This window comes from Scyliorhinus canicula, chromosome 21 (genome assembly GCF_902713615.1).
Source record: "Scyliorhinus canicula chromosome 21, sScyCan1.1, whole genome shotgun sequence".
Taxonomy (NCBI): domain Eukaryota; kingdom Metazoa; phylum Chordata; class Chondrichthyes; order Carcharhiniformes; family Scyliorhinidae; genus Scyliorhinus; species Scyliorhinus canicula.
Genome location: NC_052166.1, coordinates 2,563,067 through 2,589,241, shown reverse-complemented (window position 1 = coordinate 2,589,241; position 26,175 = coordinate 2,563,067). Strand labels below are relative to the sequence as shown.

Here is a 26,175-nt window from a genome sequence, read left to right as displayed (position 1 = left end):
GTGGGAGGGTCAGTGCCGAGGGAGCGCCGCACTGTGGGAGGGTCAGTGCCGAGGAAGCGCCGCACTGTCAGAAATCAGTACTGAGGGAGTGCTGCACTGTCAGGCAGTCAATGTCGAGGGAGCGCTGCACCGGAGGGTTAGTACTGAGGGAGTGCCACAATGTCGGAGGGTCAGTACTGAGGGAGTGCTGCACTGTCGGAGGGTCAGTACTGAGGGAGTGCTGCACTGTCGGAGGGTCAGTACTGAGGGAGTGCTGCACTGTCGGAGGGTCAGTACTGAGGGAGTGCCGCACTGTCAGAGGGTCAGTACTGAGGGAGTGCCGCATTGTCAGAGGGTCAGTACAGTACTGAGGGAGTGCCGCACCATCAAAGGGTCAGTGCTGAGGGAGCGCCACACTGTCGGAGGGTCAATACTGAGGGAGCGCCACACTGCCAGAGTGTTAGTACTGAGGGATTGCTGCACTGTCAGCGGGTCATTGCTGAGGGAGCACCACACTGTCAGAGGGTCAGTACTGAGGGAGTGCCACACTGTCAGAGGGTCAGTACTGAGGGAGTGCCACACTGTCAGAGGGTCAGCACTGAAGGAGCGTCACATGGTCAGCGGGTCATTGCTGAGGGAGCGTCACACTGCCAGAGGGTCAGTACTGAGGGAGTGCTGCACTGTCAGAGGGTCAGTACTGAGGGAGTGCTGCACTGTCAGAGGGTCAGTACTGAGGGAGTGCTGCACTGTCAGAGGGTCAGTACTGAGGGAGTGCTGCACTGTCAGATGGTCAGTACTGAGGGAGCGCCACACTGTCATAGGGTCGGTGCTGAAGGAGTGCCGCACTGTTAGAGGGTCAGTACTGAGGGAGTGCCGCACTGTCAGAGGGTCAGTACTGAGGGAGTGCCGCACTGTCAGAGGGTCAGTACTGAGCGAGTGCCGCACTGTCAGAGGGTCAGTACTGAGGGAGCGCCACACTGTCATAGGGTCGGTACTGAAGGAGTGCCGCACCATCAAAGGGTCAGTGCTGAGGGAGCGCCACACTGTCGGAGGGTCAATACTGAGGGGGCGCCACACTGCCAGAGTGTTAGTACTGAGGGATTGCTGCACTGTCAGCGGGTCATTGCTGAGGGAGCACCACACTGTCAGAGGGTCAGTACTGAGGGAGTGCTGCACTGTCAGAGGGTCAGCACTGAAGGAGCGTCACACGGTCAGCGGGTCATTGCTGAGGGAGCGTCACACGGTCAGCGGGTCAGTACTGAGGGAGTGCTGCACTGTCAGAGGGTCAGTACTGAGGGAGTGCTGCACTGTCAGAGGGTCAGTACTGAGGGAGTGCTGCACTGTCAGAGGGTCAGTACTGAGGGAGTGCTGCACTGTCAGAGGGTCAGTACTGAGGGAGTGCTGCACTGTCAGAGGGTCAGTACTGAGGGAGCGCTGCACTGTCAGAGGGTCAGTACTGAGGGAATGCTGGACACTCTCAGTGGGTCAGCACTGAGGGAGCGTCATACTGTCAGAGAGTCAGTACTGAGGGAGTGCCACACTGCCAGAGGGTCAGCACTGAGGGAGTGCTGCACTGTCAGAGGGTCAGTGCTGAGGGAGTGCCACACTGCCAGAGGGTCAGCACTGAGGGAGTGCTGCACTGTCAGAGGGTCAATGCTGAGGGAGTGCCACACTGCCAGAGGGTCAGCACTGAGGGAGTGCTGCACTGTCAGAGGGTCAGTACTGAGGGAGTGCCACACTGCCAGAGGGTCAGCACTGAGGGAGCGTCACACTGTCAGCGGGTCATTGCTGAGGGAGCGTCACACTGCCAGAGAGTCAGTACTGACGGAGTGCCGCACTGCCAGAGGGTCAATGCTCAGGTTATAATATTTCATGGTCAATTAAGAGTTTTGAGATATTCAGAGTTTAAACAGGAGCCATTTCTCTGAACCTCCTGACAGCATCTCTGGCAGAAAGATCCATGCCTGAAATGGAATTTGTGTTTTAATTGATTTTTGGGTTGCTGCTTTTTTTTATTGCCTGTTCATAATGGACAGAACATCCAATTCTCCTCATGCAGCCACACAAACTCAAAACTCATGCAAGCTGATAGGCACACTCCAGGCAATAGGAGCAAAAGCCCTTCGTAGGGAGTGAGCAGAATGGGGAAGCCAAACACTGCAGATGTCTGAAAGGAAACTGTAAAGCACATTTTCGGAACGGAGAACAACAGGGCGAGTGATCCAAAACTCTTGGTTTCTCTCTCTCCACAGATACGCCCGAACTGCAATGGCGAGCAGGTTCTGCCTTTGAGTTGACCTACATGGGTCAACATCAGGAGCGAGTAGGCTATTTGGCCCCTTGGCAATCGTGGCTGATCTACCTCAGTGCCCTGCATGAGCCCCACATGCCAATGTGTTGAAACCGATCAATTTATGTCTTGAACATAATTGAGGCAACGCATCTCTCTGGGGAGAGGATTCTGAACATTCACCACCGCTGAATGAAGAAATTCCTCCTCACCTCAGTCCTGGATGGCCTGCCCCGTATTCCAAGACCGTGTTCCCCCCCCCCCCTCCCCAAAATGTGCAGGATAGCTGGATTGGCCATGCTAAATTGCCCCTTAGTGTCCAAAGATGTGCAGATTCGGTTACGAGGATAGACTGGGATGGACAGGGTAATGGACATGGGTACAGTGCTCTTTCAGAGGGTCGGTGCAGACTCGATGGGTCAAATGGCCACCTTCTGCACTGTAGGGTTTCTATGATACCCCTCGAGCCCTGTCAGAAGTTTGTGGGCTTCAGTGAGATTGTCTCCCATTCTTCAAAACTCCAGAGAATACAGGCCCAATCTCCTCGTTCTCTCCTCATATGACAGCCCCTCCCACCATCCCAGGGACGAACCTCCACTGCATCCCTTCTGTGATCAATAAGTCTTCCCTTAGGAACGGAGACCAAAGCTACACACACTACCAAAGGTGTGGTCTCACCAAGGCGGCGTACAACTACAGTGAAGCTTCCTTGCTCCCCTACTCAATTCCCCTCCAGAACGAAGGCCAACATGTCATTGGCGTCGAGAGAGACAAAATGCACATTGCTGTGAGCAACGATGAACCAACTAAAGGACAGACAAACCATTGGTTTCGAGTGAATGACTTTCACACCATGGGTGTGTCCCAAGGGTTGCAATAAAAACCAGTGGGCCACCTGTGAGATCATGGGAAATAGGAGGAAGGAGGCGCCCCCTGAGCCTGCTTCCCCCATTCAATGAGATCAAGCCCCCCCCTCACAAGGTGGAAAGCATCCTCTCAGCAGCCACCCTGCCAGCCTGCCCTGGGAATCTTACATGCCCATCCTGACTTCAACTGGGACCAGCTTCCTGAAAGACAGATTTATATACGGGCTATTCCTGTGCCGTGACAGTACTGCACAGCCTGTTCTACTTATTCCAAGACAAGAGGTCAGCGTACATCAGTGAGGGGCGAACAGAAAAACAGAAATGGTACACTAACCTGCAGTTCGCACCAAGCAACTTCCACCCAGGTCTCAGTATCCAGTCCTTTATACACAGTCTTGAAGGCTCCTCGCCCAAGCTCAATGTCAAACTTCAAGAACCGGCCTCCCGGAGAGGTTGCAACTGCCTTCATTTCAGCTTCCTCCTCGTTCTCTTTATCGGTCCTCTCCCTCGCCGTATCTCTCGGGCCTTCCTGGGCTGCCCTGGGCGTCCCGGGCTCGCTCCTGCCCTCCGGCGCGCTGGGGCAGACTTGGCTCTCGGCACCGGGCTGCCTGGCAGCCAGTTCCCGGTCGACCACCTCCACGCTGCGCCGCACAAAGCGATGGTTCTCGGCGCTCTTGCCCGGCCTCAGGAGGGACGGAGGACTGCCGTCGCCGGGCTTCTCCGCCTTGCCGGGCGCCGCCATCGTGCTGTTCTCGTTGCCGGCTGAGCTCTGGCCAGAGCTGGAGGGCACCCTGCCCAGTTTGCTGGAATCCCCCGGGCCAGCTGGTTCTCCTGGGTCCGTGGCCATCTCACAAGCGTGAGTTTTCTTTTAATTTTGATTGGAGGGGGAGGTGGAAACAATAGGAGAAACTTCCCCACTCTTTCTCTCTCGCTCTCTCGTCAGATCAGCCAATCTTCCAAACACTGCATTTAGCTTAGGACATGGCGACTGGATGGTTCCCTCTGCACTTTCTAAGCAGGCATCGTGGCAAGCGGGGAGAATCGTGAAGAATCCTTCCTCTTCACTTTTTAATCATCCAACAGGCAGTTATAAGACACAAAATGCTCTGTTTAAAAGAGAAAGAAAATACATTAGGGGGAAAGGGGACAGGAAAAGGAAACGCGCCTTAGCAACTCTTTCGATAGAGAAGCATTAAAGCGGAAAACTCTCCAAAAAGCATTTAGTTAAAGAGCATTGACTAATCTAGCGTTCCTTCAGTCATCTCTCAGGCTGACTCGATCAGGACATCATTGGCTTCGCGAGTAAGTTATTTAAAGTTTGTCAGCCCTGCCGCTCCCTCTCTCACATCAGATATTATTTTCTCCTCTCCTGAAGGGGCAGGTGAACAGGCAACAGTGGACACTGCACATACTCTACTCTACACGCACACAGACACACACCCGAGCAAGTTGTGACAGCAGCGATCTTAGAGAAAAAAGGGCACCACAGCCTCACTCATTCCTGGAATGTTTGGGGACCGGCAATGCACAGAAATCCCCACCACCAGGAGTTTGTAACTGTGACCATTCAGGTAGAAACAAATCAACACCACATTAGGTGCCTTCGCTTCCCCAACGCACTCAAAAAAAAACGGAGTTATGTTGTTGATTGCCTCTGTTGATCTTTCTATGCCACACTCCCATCCCACCGGGACTGCTCAAGGACTCGCTTTGAAACGAACAACAAGCAAGACACGAGCAACAAAGGGACTCAGTGGACCGGAGCTACAGGCCTCTCCGCCCGATTGCCTCCGTGCCACCAGAGCCAGTGTACAGGTTTGGAAAGGAACCTGGGCCTGGCCGAACACAGCGGATTTCAATAACGTGCTGGAAGATCTCGGCCAGAGTGACTTCTGTGGAGGACAACCGCTTCTAATAAGGGATGGGGGCGCAGGGAGCGAAGAGAACCACATCGCAATTCTCTGGTCCCGCCTGAACTGAAGCCTCAAGAACCCGCACAGCAGACTCAGCATTTTCTGCCTCTTTCTTTCATGTCAGCTTCCACACAGACGAGGGCCAGGAAATGGCTATTCAGCCTCCTCGGACCTGCTACCTGCTCCGCGCCATACAATAAGATCACGGGCTCCTCCACCCCATGTTCCTGCTTACCTCCCCCCACCAATTAACCTTTCACCCCCCCACACACAAGTCAATGGGGGATCTATTCACCTCTGAGTTAAAAATAGTCAAAGATCTGCTTCCACAGCCTGTAGAGGAAGAGTTCCAGAGACTCACCATTCTCTGAAGGAAAATAATTTCTCCTGACACCTTATTTTTAAACAGTGACCCCCCTCCCCCAGAATTCTAGATTCTCCCACAAGAGGACCCACCCTGTCGATACCCCCACCTGGGGAGATGGTGGAAGCACTTACAATAACGACATTCAAGAGGCATCTTGATGGGATATGGACCCCGGAAATTTAGATTTTAGTTTCGACAGGCAACATGACTGTTACAGGCTTGGAGGGCCGAAGGGCCTGTTCCTGTGCTACACTGTTCTTGTTCTTTGTTGACACCCCCGCCGAATCGTAAAGATTTGAGTCAGGTTTCAGGAGCTCCATTATTTGGTTTGCCGTCTCAAGCTTTAGCCGACAGTTATATTTATTTTTTCCTGCAAGCATTATAATCTCTTCAAATTAATTTCACACATTCCAAATTTAAAAAACACTTTTCTGCTACCCTGACGGTATTTTAAGATCGACCCAGGCAGGAGGCAGAAGCAGAGACAGTTAGGGGAATAAATATAGTCTTATTGCTAAGTACTAAAATGAACACATTCTCAACAGAGGTAATGGCTAAATGACTGACTCCAGACAGGAGATGTTTGTCACGATTTGAACAGCAAGCGGTTTACTTCTTGACATTTCAGAGAATTACAAGTCTGCGGGGAAACAACAGCAGGAAATTCATTCCGTTTTACACAGCCTAACTATAAATTAGACCAAAGGAGATCCGTTCAGCCCTTTGAATCTGTGCTTCCCAAGTGTTCGGACAGGCACGCTTGCGCTCTCTCTCTCTCTCCACTCACATCTCATCCCTGTCCTTTTCCCAAATCCCTTGCCCCTGTTTGGACAGATGCTGGCTTTCAGTGAGAAATTCCAACAACCCTGGGCATAGGGAGGACAGCCCCAAGTTAGACCCCCCCCCCCCCCGCTCCGAATGGGGAGGGGCGACTGGATCGGGTGATGGCCAGGAGGCAGGGATGATGGCATGACATCTCTTCTGATGTAGGGGCTTGACCTCTGACCCATCACCGCTACCCGAGTCATGACATCCCTACCAGCCTGACACTGCGACAGGCCAACAACCCCATTTCAGCGAGACGGGGGTCAGGTGGTGAGGGAGACATCAAATCTCGCTTGGAGGGCGCAAAGTGATGGCTACAATTGAGAAAATTGTGACCATAACCTGGTTGGAGGTGGTGTGAGACTGGGGGGGTGGGTGGGTGGGGGGGGTTTGAGGGAGGGGGCAAGAGATGGGCGGCACGGTGGCTAGCACTGTTGCCTCACAGCGCCAGGACCTGGGTTCAGTTCCGATCTTGGGTGACAGTGTGGAGTTTGCACTTTCTCCTTGTGGCTGCGTGGGTTTCCTCCGGTTGCTCCGGTTTCTTCCCACAGTCCAAAGATATGCACGTTAGATGAGTTGGCCGTGCAAAATTGCCCCTTAGTGTCCAAAGGTTAGGTGGGGTTACAGGGAGAGGACAGTGAGCCGAGGTGGGGTGTTCCTCTTTCGGAGGTTGGTGCAGACGCTGTCGGCCAAATGGCATCCTTCTGCACTATATGAGTAAAAGTAAAGTGGCCATAGTCCCAGATGACCACAGGCTTCTTTCACCTTTGAAGGGGGAGAGCTGACTGGTGGTGATTTAACCTGAGGATTGCCACACCTCAGTCGAGTGGCAAGTTTGGGAAGGTGAGCCAGTACGGGAATTGAACCCTTGCTGTTGGCCTGGCTCTGCATCACAAACCAGCTGTCCAGCCAACTGAGCTAAACCAACTCCCACCAGCTCCTTTCTGCACTGCAGGGATGTTATGCTGGTATGAGAGTGGCCCAAGAGAGAAAAATGGAGAAGTTGAAGGATTAGTGGGTCAAATGACGGCGAGGGAGAGCGAGAAAGAAAACAGATTTGTTACATACCCATGGACACAAACGAGGCATGAACCAGTGCTCCAAACCCACATGATTCATTTCCTTTGCTCAACAGGCTGGTGGACTCAATAATCAGTAACACTCTGGCAGCACCGTGGCCCTTAAACTCCTTAACTACACCCCTTAGGCATCATTGGTCAAACAGTACCCAATCGAAAGCCAGCAGCCAACATCAAAGCGACACCTCTGAGGGCTCAGCACCTTTGCGCAGAAACCTACAGCCACAGTTTAAGATTTTAGTGCTGCAATCTGAGCCCGAGAAGCCTGGCCCTCGCCCGGAGCCAGGACCAGAAAATAAGTGGCCACCTCCTTTTGGTCAGATAAGCAATAACCTGGCAGTGAATGGCCCACAGGCACCGCAATTAGCTAAGGAGGTATTGAGCCAAACAATTTTCTTTTTTTTTTAAATGATTAAGCAGATTAGCATTTCCAAAGTTGGGAGATGTGAATCAGCGTAACAATTACACCGGCACTTAATTGCTGAACAGATCCCAGTGCTCCCAGGCAGTTTAATAATTCTATCTTCAGAGCCAAATATCTATAAGTCAGGGCGTGCGGCTTTCAACTTTAAAACGAAAGGGCTCCCAAGCAGAGGCAGGGAGCTTGAATTATGTCTGGCTGAGAGCTCCTGGTGCTCTCGAAGCCTGGAGAAAATGACCTCAGCGACAAGTCCCCGCTTGACTTGGCCAGCCCGTGAGGCGAAACGGGGCAGCGCCAACCCGGTTGCAGGGAACCCAGGCTTGGGCCAGCAATGCCTGAAATCCAGGGAGCAAACCCGGCTCTGGCTCCACGGAGCCTAGTTCCCACCCCCCCCCCCCCCCCCCCCCCCTCCCTCAAACGTAACCTTTCAGAGAGTTTGCAGGTGTAGGTTGGGCAGAATGGCCTACTTCTGTTGCTGCCTGTTCCCATGGTTCTGTGGACATAGCCAGTTTGGGTCAGAGGGCAGTCGCGGCTTCGTCCCCAAATGCAGTACCACACGGTCATATTTCGTCCCTAGAAATTGTCAGAAGTCAGCATAGTACGATCCAACACGGGCATAGCAGTCTCCTCCAAATGGCACTTTTTCTGATGGGTGCAAGATCGGAGGGACATCGGGGCGCACATTCGCAAAGACTGAAAGGAAGCAGGGCAAGTTGTTACGTCAGTTAAAAAAAGTGAACAGGCTCCTTGACTTTGCGAATGGAAACAAAAAAGGACACGAGGAGGCTATGCAATAATCATTCCTCAAATCACAGGTTGGGTCCTGGCTTGAGTACCGCATCTTGATTCTGGTGACGCTGAAGAAGGTTAGCTGACAAAGTTATGGGGGCGGACTGATGAGTGGGGCTAAACTGAAGGGCTCTTTCACATTGCCAGCGCAGATAGGACAGGCAGAATGGTCTCCTTCAGGTGCTGCAAGAAACTAACAACTTCAGCGCTCAATGTGTTGCATGGCTCCCATTGCAACACTAGTTGGGGGAAAGAGAGGGGACACCGCTGGACAGGAAGCATATTCCATACCGTAGGTGGGCCTGGTAGATCACCCACCTACAGCCATGCCAAGTTGGGGGGGGGGGGGGGAAGAGAGAGAAGTAATTAGCAAACCCAAACTATTTACAACTGTGCCCAGTTTTCCCAGTGGTGTGCAACCGAGCAACACAGGCCCAAGTTCAATTCCCAGACTCTGCCGGGATCGAAAACTAAGATGGCGCTGTCACTGGACTGGCAAAGGGTGGGGGTGTCAAAACAGCTAGGGCTCTCCTTGCACCAACTCTAGCTGATATTGGGGGGTGGGGGGGGGGCAGTTACAGGAATCATGTTGCACGAGAGCAGGGCCAGACTCGCCCGAGATGTCCACCACGGTGAGTCATCCTGTTGTCACATCCTGCCTGATCTACGGAATGAGAGTGCTTGCTCAAGGTACCCAGAGAATAACGAGACACGGCCTTTAGTGTGGGGTGTGGGGGAAAAGAAAAATAAGAGACCTCCCAGAGGGAATTACAAATGCAGAATCCAAAACAGAATGTGCTCTCACTTAAAAAACAAAAGCCTTCGCGACACCACGCCACCTTGCATTTTAAAATACTTTACGAACTCTCAAATACTTCAGGCAGAGGTTAGAAAGATTTCAGTGTATTACCCAATGCAGAGCGGGGATTGTGGACCAATGCCTGTCCCTTCCCTGACACACTGAGAAGGGCCTGTATCCCTCTTCCAATACAGCACACAATCTTCCATAGCTCCCTGACTCCCCCCCACCTAACCACCACCCAAGACGAGGTCAGAGTTAATCAACACGGTCTAGGCTGCGACCCGTCTGAACTGCATTGGGAGTCTCCAATCATCTTAGGCCCCACAATGATTCTGACTCAAAACAGAAGTGTAACCAACTGAGTCAAGCGGATGCCTACTTCCACTCGGTTACCTGGGGTCAGTTCCTCACTAAATCGCTCATAAACACCCCACATTTAATGGTAAAGGGGGACCCTACAAAGCGACTATTAAGCATTGCACTTTTCAAAGCTTCTCATATCATTGCTGGCTTATGGCGTTTGAGCACCTTAACTCTCCCACCAAAGGCAGAGAAACCCATTCATTCAAACCGGCAGCTTCCATTAACAGGCATCAATAAGAGAAACAGGAAATACCACACTATACCTAGATCTCAGATCAAATATATAAACGCGGCAGATTTCACTGGGTTAATAAGTGACGCCAACCTCGATGACCCCCACGACATCAAAGTGAGAGGTAGCCAGTTGCCAGCCAGCTCCCAGTGCAGAGATACAAAGCACAAGGTGCTGTTGCTCATTCATTCATAGACTTGCCAGGCTCGAGCACATGACAGCTGCTTGCGATCTAGAAAGCCACTGTGCGACAGGAAGAAAACGATGACGGCAGTCTTTCACCTACTTATGGGAAGGGGAAGAGAATCAAAATGCAAGTCCGACGAGAGAACGAAAGCCAGAGTAGCCCTGTCCTGAAATTTGTACTATCCACACACGCACATACGCATGTACCTAGATTGCAATAACCATTCAACAAATTAAATCCCACATCCTCATGCGTCGCTGGGTTTTTCCCCCATACGATTTTTTTTTTAAAGGCAGGTTAACAAACACAAGCAGGGACACGTCGACTTGACAAACCACCAAAATCTTTCCAAATATAACTCTCTGCTGTAATCGAGAAACAACTTTCCAAAAAGCACGTCAGGCAAGGAAGTGGAGAGAGAGAGAGAGATAGAGAGAGAGATAGAGAGAGAGAAATGTTACAAGGAAGGTTATCAATGCTGTACATCTCTCCTGAATTCTCCAGAAAAATCTGTAATATAATGTAAAGTCATCATAGTCCTAGATGACCATAGGCTGCTTTCCTCTGAGGGGAGAGCTGACTGGCAGGGATTTAACCTGAGAATCGCCACACCTCAGGTGAGGCGCAAGGATGAGACGGTGGAGCTTTCACAAATAACCTCAGCCGGTTTGGGAATTGAACCCCTGTTGTTTGCATTGCTATGCATCACAAACCAGCTGTCCAGTCAACAGAGCTTTTTAAAAATAAATTTAAAGTACCCAATTATTTTTTTCCCAATTAAGGGGCAATTTAGCGTGGCTATTCCACCTAACCTGCACATCTTTGGGTTGAGGGGGTGAAACCCACAGACACCGGGAGAACGAACAAACTCCAAACAGACAGTGACCCGGAGCCGGGATCGAACCCGGGTCCTCAGCACCGTAGGCAGCAGTGCCAATCACTGCACCACCGTGCCGCCTCTAGCCAACAGTGCTAAACCGATCCCCAGTTACAAACATAATAGATATCCAAACAATTAAGAAAAAAAACTGTGCCATGCCGATCCTCTATTCCAGGGGACATCCTCAAACACTACTTTTTTTCCAATATATAAGCTTAGGTAGATAAAATAGGTTATATATGAACTCGAAACATAAAGGTATGCATGTATATTACCCACTATGTCCTTAAATATACACGTTATCCACTATGTTCTTAAATATACAGGTTATCCACAATGTTCTAAAATATACACATTATCCACTATGTTCTTAAATATAGTTATGCACTATGTTCTTAAATATACACGGTATCCACTATGTTATTTATATACACCTTATCCACTATGTTATCCACTACATTCTTGAATATACACGTTATCCACTACGTTCTTAAATATACACACTATCCACTATATTCTTAAATATACAGGTTATCGACTATGTGCATATTAACCGGTTTGTTTAAATACACGAGCTAAATATATGCATTTATAAAAACATTCACGGCGTCTATTATCCATAATAGGTTGGCAGCGCATCCACAAATCATTACAAAGATGTTAGATACGAGCGAAACACAGATCCACGCAGATATACACACACATCAGCAATGGACAAACATACGATCCGCGAGGTAGCAAATATGCTCGGATGTATCTCTTTGGAAGAAAAAGGAGAAACATGCAGAACGAAATGATGAGAGGTCAGTGTGGTGGCGGGAATGGTCGAGAGCTGATATCCATTGCAAACGCAATCCAAATGATACACTTTCCTTCTCAATCCAGACGTCCCACACACTTGAGGCTGGGGGGGGTCGGTGGGGAAGGAAATGCCAAGTTAAGCTGTCAATTTTTTTTTAAGAAGGCGTTTTGTTACCCTCCTCACCTACCTCCTCCCCCAGACCCGCAGCTACCACCACAAACCACCTCTATACTTACTAAAGGATGGATGGAGCGAGAGAGAGGGCTTGCAAAGGTAGCAGCCCAGAACTTGCAGCTGGGAGCCATATCCTTGCTGCAACAAGCCCCAAGGTGGAGACAGAGGGATGCTCTTTTGGGAGGAAGGGGGGTTCTTTTTCCCCCCTTCTCTCTCTTTTTCAAAAGTTTTTCCCTACCAACCCCCAAATCTCCTCAGCAGCTTTTACTTTCAATCCTCATGGTTAAGAAAAAAATGCAACCATCTTGAGCTTTGGTGAGGAGGAGGGGGGGGGTTCTTCGAAAGAAAATATTTTAAAATAATAAAATATTGAAGGGGAGGAAAGCAAAGGGAAAAAAAAGGTTTTAAAAAAATAAAACACTCCTCCTCTTCTGCTGAGTCTCTGCTTCCGGATGAACCTCCAATTTTAAATTAAAGGTTAGATTTGGGTTTTTTTTTTAAATTACTCATCAATGCAGAATTTTCTCGCACTCCCTCAGAGGGAGGGGTTCGGACAAAAGCTCATTTTAAACGCATTTAAAAAGTCAATCTGCTCAAACCATGAGGAGAACTGGGGGTGAAAAGGGCTCTGTATGCTTTATATCTGTTTTTTGGGGAGGGGAGGCGGCCGGCCGAGGGGAGGGAGGCAGATAGTTGTTCCTCTTTTATTATTTAAATCGGTTGGAAAGCCCTCTTCTGCGCCGCCGCCGGAAACTGCTTTGCGCCGCCGCCGGAAGTTACGCTCTCCTCCCCCCCCCCCCCCTTAAAGATCCCGCTTTATCGACGTGGACCCGACGTCCGCCGTGCGTGCTCACGTAATGTCACGCTAACCTACCCCTTCCGATCTGGTAACCTAGCAACAGAGGCCTAGTCGCAGGCTGAAGCCTGCTGGGAGGCCAAGAGACAAAATTCTTTGGGTGGAGGGGGGCATCACGGAGCATAGTGGTTAGCACAATTGATTCACAGCTCCAGGATCCCAGGTTCGATTCCAGCTTGGGTCACTGTCTGTGTGGAGTCTGCACATCCTCCCCGTATGTGCATGGGTTTCCTCCGGGTGCTCCGGTTTCCCCCCACAGTCCAAAGATGTGCAGTTAGGCGGATTGGCCATGATAAATTGCCCTTAGTGTCCAAAATTGTCCTTAGTGTTGGGTGGGGTTACTGGGTTATGGGGATAAGGTGGAGGGGTTGACCTTGGATAGGGTGCTCTTTCCAAGAGCTGGTGCAGACTCAATGGGCTGAATGGCCTCTTTCTGCACTGCAAATTAAGGGGCTGGTTTAGCTCACTTGGCTAAATCGCTGGCTTTTAAAGCAGACCAAGGCAGGCCAGCAGCACGGTTCGATTCCTGTACCAGCCTCCCCAGACAGGCGCCGGAATGTGGCGACTAGGGGCTTTTCACAGTAACTTCATTGAAGCCTACTCGTGACAATAAGCGATTTATTTTTCTTTTATTTAAATTCTATGATATCTATGATATCCCAACAACTGACAATGCAACCTCCTTCCCTGCACAATTTGGACATTTATCCTGAAAATAATTACCAAAAAATAAAACAAGTTCACTGTCTGTTAAACCCTGTAAGAAGTCTCACAACACCAGGTTAAAGTCCAACATGTTTGCTTCAAACACTAGCTTTCGGAGCACTGTTCCTTCCTGAGATGAATGAAGAGGTATGTCCTGAAGGCCCCCCTTGGAGAACGCTTACCCGGAGATCAGAGGCTGAATGCCCTTGACTGCTGAATGCCTCTGATCTCCGGGTAAGCGTTCTCCAAGGCGGCCTTCAGGACGCGCGACAACACAGAATCGCCGAGCAGAAACTTATAGCCAAGTTCTGCACACATGAGTACGGCATCAACCAGGACCTGGGATTCATATCACATTACATTAATCTACCACCATCTGGCCTGGGCTTGCAAAATCCTACCAACTGTCCTGGCTTGAGACAATTCATATCTCTTTAACCTGGGGTTACCCCTATCTCTGGATCTGTAAAGATTCAATTACCTGCAAATGCTCGCCTTCTTAGCATTGTCTGGCATCTTTGAATTTGTCTATATATATGTTTCTGGAACATACCTCTTCATTCACCTGAGGAAGGAGCAGTGCTCTGAAAGCTAGTGTTTGAAACAAACATGTTGGGCTTTAACCTGGTGTTGTAAGACTTCTTACTGTGCTCACCCCAGTCCAACACCAGCATCTCCACATCATGTTAAACCCTGGATAAAAGCACCCGGTTTCCCTAGGTTTCTGTGGCTATGACTCATCTTTCATTCTCACTCCACAGTATAAATATTTCCCACTTTGTCTGTTAGCTTTGACAAATAGTCATTGGACTCGAAACATCAGCTCTTTTCTCTCCCTACAGATGCTGCCAGACTTGCTGAGATTTTCCAGCATTTTCTCTTTCGTCTGTTAAACCCTTCTTGAGTTGCCCTGGTCCCATTCAATTTGGGGACATGGTGGGGTAGCGGTAACATCACTGGCCGAGTAACCCCAGGGAGCTGGGGGGAGGGGGGGGTCAAGGATTAAAATCCCACCACAGCAGCTGGTAGAATTGAAATTCAGTGAATAAAATCTGGAATTGAGAGTTAGCCTCCGTCACAGCGACCATGAAACGAACATCAATTGTCGTAAAATGGTGGCGCAGTGGATTAGCCCTGCGGCCTCACGGCACCGAGGTCCCAGGTTCGCTCCCGGCTCTGGGTCACTATCTGTGTGGAGTTTGCACATTCTCCCCGTGTTTGCGTGCGTTTCACCCCCATAACCCAAAGATGTGCAGGGTAGGTGGATTGGCCACGCTAAATTGCCCCTTAATTGAAAAAAAATGAATTGGGTACTCTAAATTTTTTTAAAACCCACCTGATTCACTAATGTCGTTTAGGGACGGCATGAAATGAAATGAAAATCGCTTATTGTCACAAGTCGCCTTCAATGAAGTTACTGTGAAAAGCCCCTAGTCGCCACATTCCGGCAACTGTTCGGGGAGGCTGGTACGGAAATTGAACCGTGCTGCTGGCCTGCCTTGGTCTGCTTTCAAAGCCAGCGATTTAGCCCTGTGCTAAACCAGCCCCAGCATGGTTAGCACTGCTTCCTCACAGCGCCAGGGGCCCGAGTTCGATTCCGGCCTTGGGTGATTGGATTGGATTTGTTTGTTGTCACGTGTACCGAGGTACAGTGAAAAGTATTGTTCTGAGTGCAGTGCAGACAGATCGTTCCGTACATAAACATAAAATACACAATGTAAATACAAAAAAAAGGTGAAGCATGCTTGGTAGAGAAGATGTGAAAAGGTCAGAACAGTCTGGTAACAGCGGGAAAGAAACTGTTTTTGAGTCTGTTCGTGCGTGTTCTCAGACTTTTTTATCTCCTGCCCGATGGAAAAAGTTAGAAGAGTGAGTAAGCCGGGTGGGAGGGGTCTCTGATAATGATGCCCGCTTTCCCAAGGCAGCGGGAGGTGTAGACAGTCAATGGATGGGAGGCAGGTTCTTGTGATGAACTGGGCAGTGTTTGCGACTCTGTAGTTTCTTACGGTCTTGGGCCGAGCAGTTGCCATACCAGGCTGTGATGCAGCCAGACTTGTCTGTGTGGGGTTCCCATGTTCTCCCCTTTTCTCTCTGGGTTTCAATTCCACTCTGGGGACCAGGAGAGAATCTCTACAGTGCAGTAGGCCATTCGGCCCATTGAGTTCACACCGACCATCCGAAAGAGCGCTCTACCTAGGCCTATACCCCTGCCCTATCCCCGTCACCCCATCTAGGCTTTGGACACAAAAGGGCAATTTTAGCATGGCCAATCAATCTCACTTTCACATCTTTACACTGTGGGAGGAAATCGGACTGGAGGAAACCCAAGGAGATACGGAGAACGTGCAAATTCCGCACAGACAAGTCACCCCGGGCTGCTAATCAGCTTGGGAATCCTTCCCCCATTACTCCCCAAAGGGAAAACAAAACTGTGCGTGTGAAGATATTCTTTTAAAAAAAAGGCACGGCAGCACAGTGGTTAGCACTGTTTGCCTCACAGCATCAGGGACCCGGATTCAATGCCGACCTTGGGTGACTGTCTGTGTTGGCATGAAATTTCTTCACCCGGAGAGTAGGGAGCCTTTGGAATTTGTTTGGAAGTTTTCAAGAAGCGGTTAGATGTAGCACTTGGGATGATGGGGATCAAAGGACATATCAAAAGGGGGAAAGACGGCATCAGGGAATTGAGTTGAATGATCAGCCATGATCATAATCAATGGCGGAGCCGGGCCGAATGGCGGCCTCCTGCTCCTATATTCTGTTTCTGTAAACTGTCATCAGAATGAGAAACGGTAAGAGATGCAGTCCGTTTCAATAGAGTCAAGAGGAATGAAAAAGGGAGGTGAGGAGAAGAACAAAATATCACTGTGATAGAGTAGAAAGCTGGACAGATTAACATCAACTTGCTTTGACACAGCAAAGCAAGAGGTCCCAAAGCAAGAACATTCTAAAGCAAAATTTGATTCCGAGACACATGAGGAGCCATTGGGACAGGTGACCAAACTCACGGTCAAATAGGTTGGTTTTAAGGAGCATTGTAAATGAAGGGAGGAGGGGGAAGGGGACCTTCAGGGAGGCAGAGCCAAAGGTTATCACCCCAGGCAGCTGAAGACTTAGCCATCAACGGTGGAGCGATGGGTATTGGGAATTTTCGAGAGGAAGGGTTGTGGGGGCTGGAGGAGGTGACAAATAAAGGGAGGGTTGCAAGTCTGGAGGACGTTACAGTGACAGGGATGGTTGAAGGGTCTGGAGGTTACTGCGAAAGGGAGGGTTGTAGGAGCTGGAAGAGGTTACAGAGATAGGGAGGGTTTTAGGGGCTAGAGGTTACTGAGATAGGGAGGATAGGGGCTGGAGGTGGAGATGAAAATGAAATGAAATGAAAATCGCTTATTGTCACGAGTAGGCTTCAATGAAGTTACTGTGAAAAGCCCCTAGTCGCCATATTCCGGCGCCTGTCCGGGGAGGCTGGTACGGGAATCGAACCGTGCTGCTGGTCTGCTTTAAAAGCCAGCGATTAAGCCTGGTGAGCTAAACCAGCCCCTACAGAGTACAGATTACAGAGTACGGAGGATTGGATGGGCTAGAGGGGGTGACAGAAATAGGGGGCTGGAGAAAGTTACAGATAAGGAGGGTTCTAGGGGCTGGAGGAAGTTAGAGAGATAGGGAGGATTGCAGGGGACCGGAGGAGATTACAGATTTAGGCAGGGCTGGAGAAGGTTACAGAGATAGGGAGGGTTGTGGGGGCTGGATGAGAAGACAGAGAGAGGGAAGATTGCACGGCCTGGAGTAGGTTACAGAGATATGGAGGGATGCAGCTAATGGAGGAGGTGATCGAGGGAGTGTTCTGGGGGTTGTAGCCAACTAACTCACTCCCGGGTATCTGTTATTCTATGTATAAACCACCCCGAACCCCTCGATTAGATTCCAGTCTGTAACTCACTCCCGGGTATCTGTTATTCTATGTATAAACTACCCTGAACCCCTCGATTAGATTCCAGTCAGTAACTCACTCCCAGGTATCTGTTATTCTATATTTAAACCACCCTAAACACCTCGATTAGATTCCAGTCTGTAACTCACTCCCGGGTATCTGTTATTCTATATATAAACCACCCTGAACCCCTCGATTAGATTCCAATCTGGAGGCAGCATGGTGGCGCAGTGATTAGCACTGCTGCCTCACGGTACTGAGGTCCCAGGTTCGATCCCGGCTCTGGGTCACTGTCTGTGTGCAGTTTGCACATTCTCCCCGTGTCTGCATGGGTTTTACCCCACAACCCAAAGGGTGCAGGATAGGTGGATTGGCCACGCTAAATTGCCCCTTAATTGGAAAAGAAAATAATTGGGTAATCTAAAATACTAAAAAAAATAGATTCCAGTCTGTTATTCTATATAATAACAACCCAAAAGCCTGGATTAGATTCCAGTCTGTAACTCACTCCTTGGTATCTGTTATTCTATAAATAAACCACCCCAAACCCCTCAGTTAGATTCCAGTCTGTAACTCACTCCCGGGTATTTGTTATTCTATATATAAACCACCCTGAACCCCTCGATTAGATTCCAGTCTGTAACTCACTCCCGGGTATCTGTTATTCTATATATAAACCACCCAGAACCCTCGATTAGATTCCAGTCTGTAACTCACTCCCGGGTATCTGTTATTCTATATATAAACCACCCCAAACCCCTCGGTTAGATTCCAGTCTGTAACTCACTCCCGGGTATTTGTTATTCTGTATATAAACCAACCCAAACCCCTCGATTAGATTCCAGTCTGTAACTCACTCCTGGGTATCTGTTATTCTATATATAAACCACCCTGAACCCCTCGATTAGATTCAAGTCTGTCACTCACTCCTGGGTATCTGTTATTCTATATATAAACCACCCTAAACCCCTCGATTAGATTCCAGTCTGAAAGTCACTCCCGGGTATCTGTTATTCTATATATAAACCACCCCGAACCCCTCGATTAGATTCCAGTCTGTAACTCACTCCCGGGTATCTGTTATTCTATATATAAACCACCCGAACCCCTCGATTAGATTCCAGTCTGTAACACACTACCAGGTATCTGTTATTCTGTATATAAACCATCCCAAACCCCTCGATTAGATTCCAGTCTGTAACTCACTCCCGGGTATCTGTTATTCTATATACTGTATAAACCACCCCAAGCCCCTCGATTAGATTCCAGTCTGTAACTCACTCCCGGGTATCTGTTATTCTATATATAAACCACCCCGAGCCCCTCGATTAGATTCCAGTCTGTAACTCACTCCCGGGTATCTGTTAATATAAACCACCCCGAGCCCCTCGATTAGATTCCAGTCTGTAACACACTACCAGGTATCTGTTATTCTGTATATAAACCATCCCAAACCCCTCGATTAGATTCCAGTCTGTAACTCACTCCCGGGTATCTGTTATTCTATATACTGTATAAACCACCCCAAGCCCCTCGATTAGATTCCAGTCTGTAACTCACTCCCGGGTATCTGTTATATAAACCACCCCGAGCCCCTCGGTTAGATTCCAGTCTGTAACTCACTCCCGGGTATCTGTTATTCTATATATAAACCACCCCGAGCCCCTCGATTAGATTCCAGTCTGTAGCTCATCCCGGACACATGTTACTCTCTGTATAAATCCCGACCTGAACCGGTTGATTAGATTCTAGTCCGTTACTCACGTTATTATATACGTAAAACACTCGAAGCCCTCGATTAGATCTGAGACCTCCTCAGTCCTGGGTATGCAACAGGTTGAAACACAATAGTGTATGGTTGTGATGTCAGGTGGATGTTCACTCATGTATTTATGATGTAACAGAACACTGTTTGATCGAGTTACTTTGTAAAATTCTCTTCCTAAACATCATTTTATTGGTGAAGCAGGGCAGCAGAGTGCCACTTCTCACGGCAGTGAATGTGGTGGACTAGGAGCTGGTTTGGGATCAAGCCTCCCAATCAGGAACATTCCGGGGGGGGTTAAATTACCGAATGTCATCACCAGCAGCCACACATTTTAGTAAAGATGTGAACGATTAAGGAGCCAATGTTAAAAAGACTCAAACACTCCCCTAACTCCCCCAGCTCATACCTCCTCCCCTCCCTACCTCTGTAATCCCCTCAAGCCCCTACAATCCTATCTCTGTTAACTCTTCTAGCACCGACAACCCTCCCTACATCGCTCCCTATCTCTGTAACCCCCTCCAGTCCCTACCATCCTTCCTATCTCTGCAACCTCCTCCAGCGCTGCAACCCTCCCTATCTCTGTAACCCCCTCCAGTCCCTACAACCCTCCCTATCTCTGTAACCTCCTCCAGCGCTGCAATCCTCCCTATCTCTGTAACCTCCTCCAGCCCCTATAACCCTCCCTATCTCTGTAACCCCCTCCAGCCCCTATAACCCTCCCTATCTCTGTAACCTCCTCCAGCCCCTATAACCCTCCCTATCTCTGTAACCCCCTCCAGCCCCTATAACCCTCCCTATCTCTGTAACCCCCTCCAGTCCCTACCATCCTTCCTCCGGGTGCTCCGGTTTCCTCCCACAGTCCAAAGATGTGTAGGTTAGGTGGATTGGCCATGATAAATTGCCCTTAGTGTCCAAAATTGCCCTTAGTGTTGGGTGGGGTTACTGGGTTATGGGGATAGGGTGGAGGTGTTAACCTTGGGTAGGGTGCTCTTTCCAAGAGCCGGTGCAGACTCGATGGGCTGAATAGCCTCCTTCTGCACTGTAAATTTATGTAAAAATGTAACCCCCTCCAGTCCCTACCATCCTCCCTATCTCTGTAACCTCCTCCAGCCCCTTCAGCCCTCCCTATCTCTAACTTCCTTCAGCTCCAACATCCCTCCCTAGCTCTGTAACCACCTCCAGCCCCTACAACCCTCCCTATCTCTGTAACCACCTCCAGCCCCTACCATCCTTCCTATCTCTGTAACCTCCTCCACCCCCCACAACCCTATCTCTGTAACCTCCTCCAGCCCCTACAACCCTCCCTATCTCTATAACTCCCTCCAACCCTGCAATCTTCCCTATCTCTGTAACTCCCTCCAGCCCCTACAATCCTCCCTATCTCTGTAACCTCCTCAAACCCCTACAATCCTTCCTATCTCTGTAACTCCTCCAGCCCCTACAACCCTCCTCCCTATCTCTGTAACTCCCTCCAGCCCCTACAACCCTCCCTATCTGTAACCTCCTCCAGCCCCTACAACCCTCCCTATCTCTGTAACCACCTCCAACCCCTACAATCCTTCCTATCCCTGTAACTCCCTCCAGCCCCCACAACCCTATCTCTGTAACCTCCTCCAGCCCCTACAACCCTCCCTATCTCTGTAACTCCCTCCAGCCCCCACAACCCTATCTCTGTAACCTCCTCCAGCCCCTACAACCCTCCCTATCTCTATAACTCCCTCCATCCCTGCAACCTTCCCTATCTCTGTAACTCCCTCCAGCCCCAACAATCCACCCTATGTCTGTTACCTCCTCCAGCCCCTACAACCCTCCCTATCTCTGTAACTCCCTCCAGCCCCTATAATCCTCCCTATCTGTAATCTCCTCCAGCCCCTACAACCCTCCCTATCTCTTTAACCTCCTCCAGCCCCTACAACCCTCCCTATCTCTGTAACTCCCTCCAGCCCCTGCAACCCTCCCTATCTCTGTAACTCCCTCCCTCCAGCCCCTACATCCCTCCCCATCTCTGTCACCCCTTCCAGTCCTTACATTGCTCCCTGTCTCTGTAATCCCATCCAGTCCCTACCATCCTCCCTCTGTAACCTCAATGCCTGACAACGCTCCCTCTTTCTAAAACCTCCTCCAGCCCTTACAACCCTCCCTATCTCTGTAACCACCTCCAGCCCCCTACAACCCTTCCCACTTCTGGAACCTCCTTCAGCCCCCTTACAACCGTCTGAGATCTCTGCGTTCCTCCAATTCCGGCCTCTCGAGTTTCCCCCAATTCCTATTGCTCCACCTTTGGTGGCCGTGTCTTCAGTTGCCTGGTGTGGGGTGGGGTGGGGTGGGGCTGCGTGGAGGTAAGCTCTTGGAATTCCTCCCTCAACCTCTTCTGAGAAGATTAGGAGCAGGAGCGAAGTGAAGTGTACAATGAGGGGAGAACGCCCTGACTTCAGGCACAGGCCCTGCAGTATAAGGGCCGAGTTTGTTATGAAGCAATGCATCTGTCGGAAGGACCACGCCCACCTGTTTCCGCATAGCAGGCCAAAGACTAGGACCACCGGATTGGTCAAAGGCTGCAAGTTGGTCAAGGGATCACTCGCTGGTTCTCTCAAACCTTTGGCGGGGAAGGGGAGGAGGTCCCGAACCCTGGCGAATAATCAGCAGGATTCATTTGTTTTTCTCAATTTCTTTGAACAGTTTTCTTCACCAAATACATTGAAAAATGTGCAGAAGAAAATTGGCTGACAGGCATCAACCAATCGGGTAATAAGTCTCTTTTTACTTTCCGATTGGTGTAGTACCTCACAAGGACGTTTTAGTTGACTAAAGCTGGAGTGGGGAGTGGGTGGGTGAAGTTCCTGTGAAAAGACCCTAGTCGCCACATTCCCGGGCCTGTTCGGGGAGGCTGGTACGGGAATTGAACCCGCGCTGCTGGCATTGTTCTGCATTACAAGCCAGCTGTTTAGCCCACTGTGCTAAACCAGCCCCTACAGGCCCAATCTCTCATGAGAAATCCCTCCCTATCCGGGATCAACGGAGTGAACCTCTGGATTGCCTCCAACGAGGCCCCAACTAACACGGTAGCACAGTGGTTACCACCGTTGCATCACAGCGCCAGGGTCCCAGGTTCGATTCCCGTTTGGGTCACTGTCTGTGCGGAGTCTTGCCCGTGTCTGGGTGGAGTTCCTCCGCGTGCTCCGGTTTCCTCCCACAGTCCAAAGGCGTGCAGGTTAGGTGGATTGGCCATGCTAAATTGCCCTTAGTGTCCAAAAAGGTTAGGAAGGGTTATTGGGTTACGGGGGATAGGGTGGAAGTGAGGGCTTATGTGGGTCGGTGCAGACTCGATGGGCCGAATGGCCTCCGTCTGCACTGTATTTTCTAGATCCATTGAATTGGATTGGATTTGTTTATTGTCATGTGTACCGAGGTACAGTGAAAAGTATTTTTCTGCGAGCAGCTCAACAGATCATTAAGAACATGGGAAGAAAAGGGAATAAAAGAAAGTACATAATAGGGCAACACAAGGTACACAATGTAACTAGATAACACCAACATCGGCTGAAGCATACAGGGGTGTAGTGTTAATCAGGTCAGTCCATAAGAGGGTCGTTTAAGAGTCTGGTAACAGCGGGAAAGAAGCTGTTTTTGAGTCTGTTTGTGTGTGTTCTCAGACTTCTGTATCTCCTGTCCGATGGAAGAAGTTGGAAGAGTGAGTAAGCTGGGTGGGAGGGATCTTTGATTATGCTGCCCGCTTTCCCCCGGCAGCGGGAGGTGTATTTCAGCCGGTCTGGCAGCATCTGTAGGGAGAGAAAAGAGCGAACGTTTTCAGTCCAGGTGACCCTCTGACAAAGAGTCATCGGACTCGAAACGTTCGCTCTTTTCTCTCCCTCCAGATGCTGCCAGACCTGCTGAGATTTTCCAGCATTTTCTCGTTGGTTTCAGATTCCAGCATCCGCAGTAATTTGCTTTTTATTTATATATATACTATAATCATAGACACACACTAACAATGTAGAATGCTAAATCCCGCTTCGAAGCGAAACATGGCGGTTTGTGAGGCATGATGGGGTTTATGGTGAACTGAATTGGCCATTTGTCAGCCATGACAGGCCTACATGGGAACGGCTTATTCAGCGGGACATCCATTATCAGAGTTGCCCCTGACGAATACTGCTTGTAGCACCAGTCCATAACGAGGTTATGATAAGGAAGTCGCAGTTTCTAGGTATCAAGAAAACCCAAGGACAGTTGATAAGTGGGGGGGGGTTCCACCCTTTGTTGAGCAGACCACGCAGCCCCATGTTGCCTAGCAACCAATCATTGTAATTGAACTGTATCCAGCTGAAATGGGCTGAGTAGCTGTTTCTATAACTGTATAAATGTTGATTTCCTACTCCTGGCGGAGAGAGAAGCTAGAGAGTACCCGGCAGCTGACTCCCCGCTGGTGTTAAATAAACCTTTCGACGCTTGAAGCAGACCAGAGTGTCGAGTGATTCTCTGTCATAGAATTTACAGTGCAGAAGGAGGCCATTCAGCCCATCAAATCTGCACCGGCTCTTGGAAAGAGCACCCTACCCAACCCATACCTCCACTCTATCCCCATAACCCAGTAACCCCACCCAACACTAAGGGCAATTTTGGACACTAAGGGCAATTTAGCATGGCCAATCCACCTAACTTAACCTGCACATCTTTGGACTGTGGGAGGAAACCGGAGCACCCGGAGGAAACCCACGCACACACGGGGAGAACGTGCAGACTCCGCCCAGACAGTGACCCAGCCAGGAATCAAACCTGGGACCCTGGAGCTGTGAAGCAATTGTGCTAATCACTATGCTACCGTGCTGCCCATAAAGTCTGGATTCATTCCTGCTAACATAGTCAAGAACGTATCTATCTCTGCCTTTTAAAAAAAATAAATTTAGATTACCCAATTACTTTTTCCAATTAAGGGACAATTTAGCGTGGCCAATCCACCTACTTTGCACATTTTTGGGTTGTGGGGGGCGAAACCCATGCAGACACGGGGAGAAGGTGCAAACTCCACACGGACAGTGACCCAGAGCCGTTGAAGATCTGAGGATGGGGCGTCCATGGAGGGAGTTAAGGCGAAGTGGGAGAAAGAGTTGGGGGTGGTGCTGGAAGACGGTCTGTGGTGTGAGGCTGGGGTTGATGCAGCTGAAGGTAGAGCGTACAGAGCGGACCTCGCAAAGTCGAGGATGAGCCAGCTGCTCAAGGGGGTGGAGGATGTTTGTGAGCGACGCGGGACGGGCCTTGGCGAACTGTGTACATATGTCCTGCCCGAAGCTGGAAAAGTTTTGGAGGACAGTGTTCAGCACCAGTTTGGGGGTGGACATCGGATTGGCCGCTGCAGGCGTGTGTGAGGACAGATGTTTTAGCCTTCGCCTCGCTTATTGCTCCGAGGCGGGTTTTGTTGGAGTGGGGGTCAGTCTCTTGGCCCTGTGCCTTGGCGTGGCGGGGGGGGGGACCTGCAGTTTCTGACCCTGGAAAATGTGCAGTTTGCTCTGGGGGGTGGGGGTGATGAGTTCTACAATTGTTGGAGTTTGTTCATCATGCATTTTTGGGAGTTGGTTACCATTGGCCCGGGGTGGGGGGGGGGGGGCTTGGGGGGGGGGGGGGGAGAGGTTTGTGGAGTTTTGTATTGTAAATCTGTTGCAAATGTGTTGAATAAAAATACTGTAATAAAAAGTATCTAGATGAGCACTTGAAAAACCAGAAGATACACGGCCACGTTGGAAAATGGGATTTGAATAGATCTGTCCTCGATGGCACTGGGTGAGCTGCTCAGGGACGAGTTGGCGGGGAGATGGGCTGAGTGGCCTCCTCCTGTGAGGCGCTCGCTGATCCGAGGCAGGGACAAGGCGAGACCTGAATCACAGAAAGTACAGTGCAGAAAAGGCCCTTTGGCCCATCGAGTCTGCACCGACAGATGAATAAACACCTGCCTACCTAATCCCATTTGCCACGACTTGGCCTTCAATGTTATGATGGGCTCATCCAGGTACATTCTATTTGAAAGATTTATTTTTTAACATTCATTTTGTATTCCCCCCCCCCCCCCCCCCCCCCAATTAAGGGACAATTTGGGTTGTGGGGGTGAGACCCACGCAGACGCAGGGAGAATGTGCAAACTTCACACGAACAGTGACCCGGGGCTGGGATCGAACCCGGGACCTCGGTGCCATGAGGCAGCAGTGCTAACCTCTGCGCCACTGTGCTGCCCAATCTAGGATGTGAGGCAATCTGCCTCCCGGGCAGTGCATTCCAGACCGCCACCACCCTCTGGGTAAAAAGGATTTCCTCACATTCCCTCAAACCTCCTGCCCCTCACCTTGGACATGTGGCCCTTCTTCACTGACCCTTCAACTAAAAGGAACAGCTGCCCCCCCCCTGTCCATGCCCCACCCCCCCCTGTCCATGCCCCACTTGATCATGCCACCCCTCAGTCTTCTCTGCTCCAGCAAAAACAACCTCTCTTTATAACTTTAATGTTCCATCCCAGGCAACATCCTGGTGAATCGCCTCTGCACCCCCTCCAGTACAATCACATCCTTCCTATAATGTGGCGACCAGAATTGCACACAGTCCTCCCCACCTGTGGGCTCGCTGCTTTTGTAATCTATGCCTCAACTGATAAAGGCAAGTGTCCCATTTGCCTTTTGCACCACCCTATTAACCCGCCCTCCCACCTTCAGGCGCTGGTTTAGCTCACTCAGCTAAATCGCTGGCTTTGAAAGCAGACCAAGCAGGCCAGCAGGACGGTTCGATTCCCGTACCAGCCTCCCCGGACAGGCGCCGGAATGTGGGGACTAGGGGCTTTTCACAGTAACTTCATTGAAGCCTACTTGTGACAATAAGCGATTTTCATTTCAGAGATCTATGGACAAACACTCCAAGGTCCCTTTCTTTCTTGGAACCTCCCAGTGTCAGGCCATCCATTGAC

The 26,175-nt window shown here is 50.1% G+C and overlaps 1 protein-coding gene across 6 annotated transcripts in view; it reads right to left on the bottom strand.

Moving 5' to 3' along the window:
- The window catches only part of LOC119955659 (serine/threonine-protein kinase WNK3-like), a 101,753-nt gene extending 89,024 nt beyond the window's left edge, over positions 1–12,729 (bottom strand). For 3 of the 6 annotated variants that reach the window (XM_038782089.1, XM_038782093.1, XM_038782094.1), the window contains exons 1-2: positions 12,032–12,729; positions 3,470–4,241 (exon numbers count right to left, since the gene is read on the bottom strand). In XM_038782089.1, the coding sequence (XP_038638017.1) occupies positions 3,470–3,982 (513 nt within the window). In that variant the 5' untranslated portion in view covers positions 3,983–4,241; positions 12,032–12,729. Of the gene's footprint in view, positions 1–3,469; positions 4,242–9,957; positions 10,725–11,696; positions 11,929–11,982 lie in introns of those variants that run through there. The other 3 variants (XM_038782090.1, XM_038782092.1, XM_038782091.1) reach the window with 3 other exon arrangements.
- Between the last annotated feature and the right edge of the window lie 13,446 nt (positions 12,730–26,175).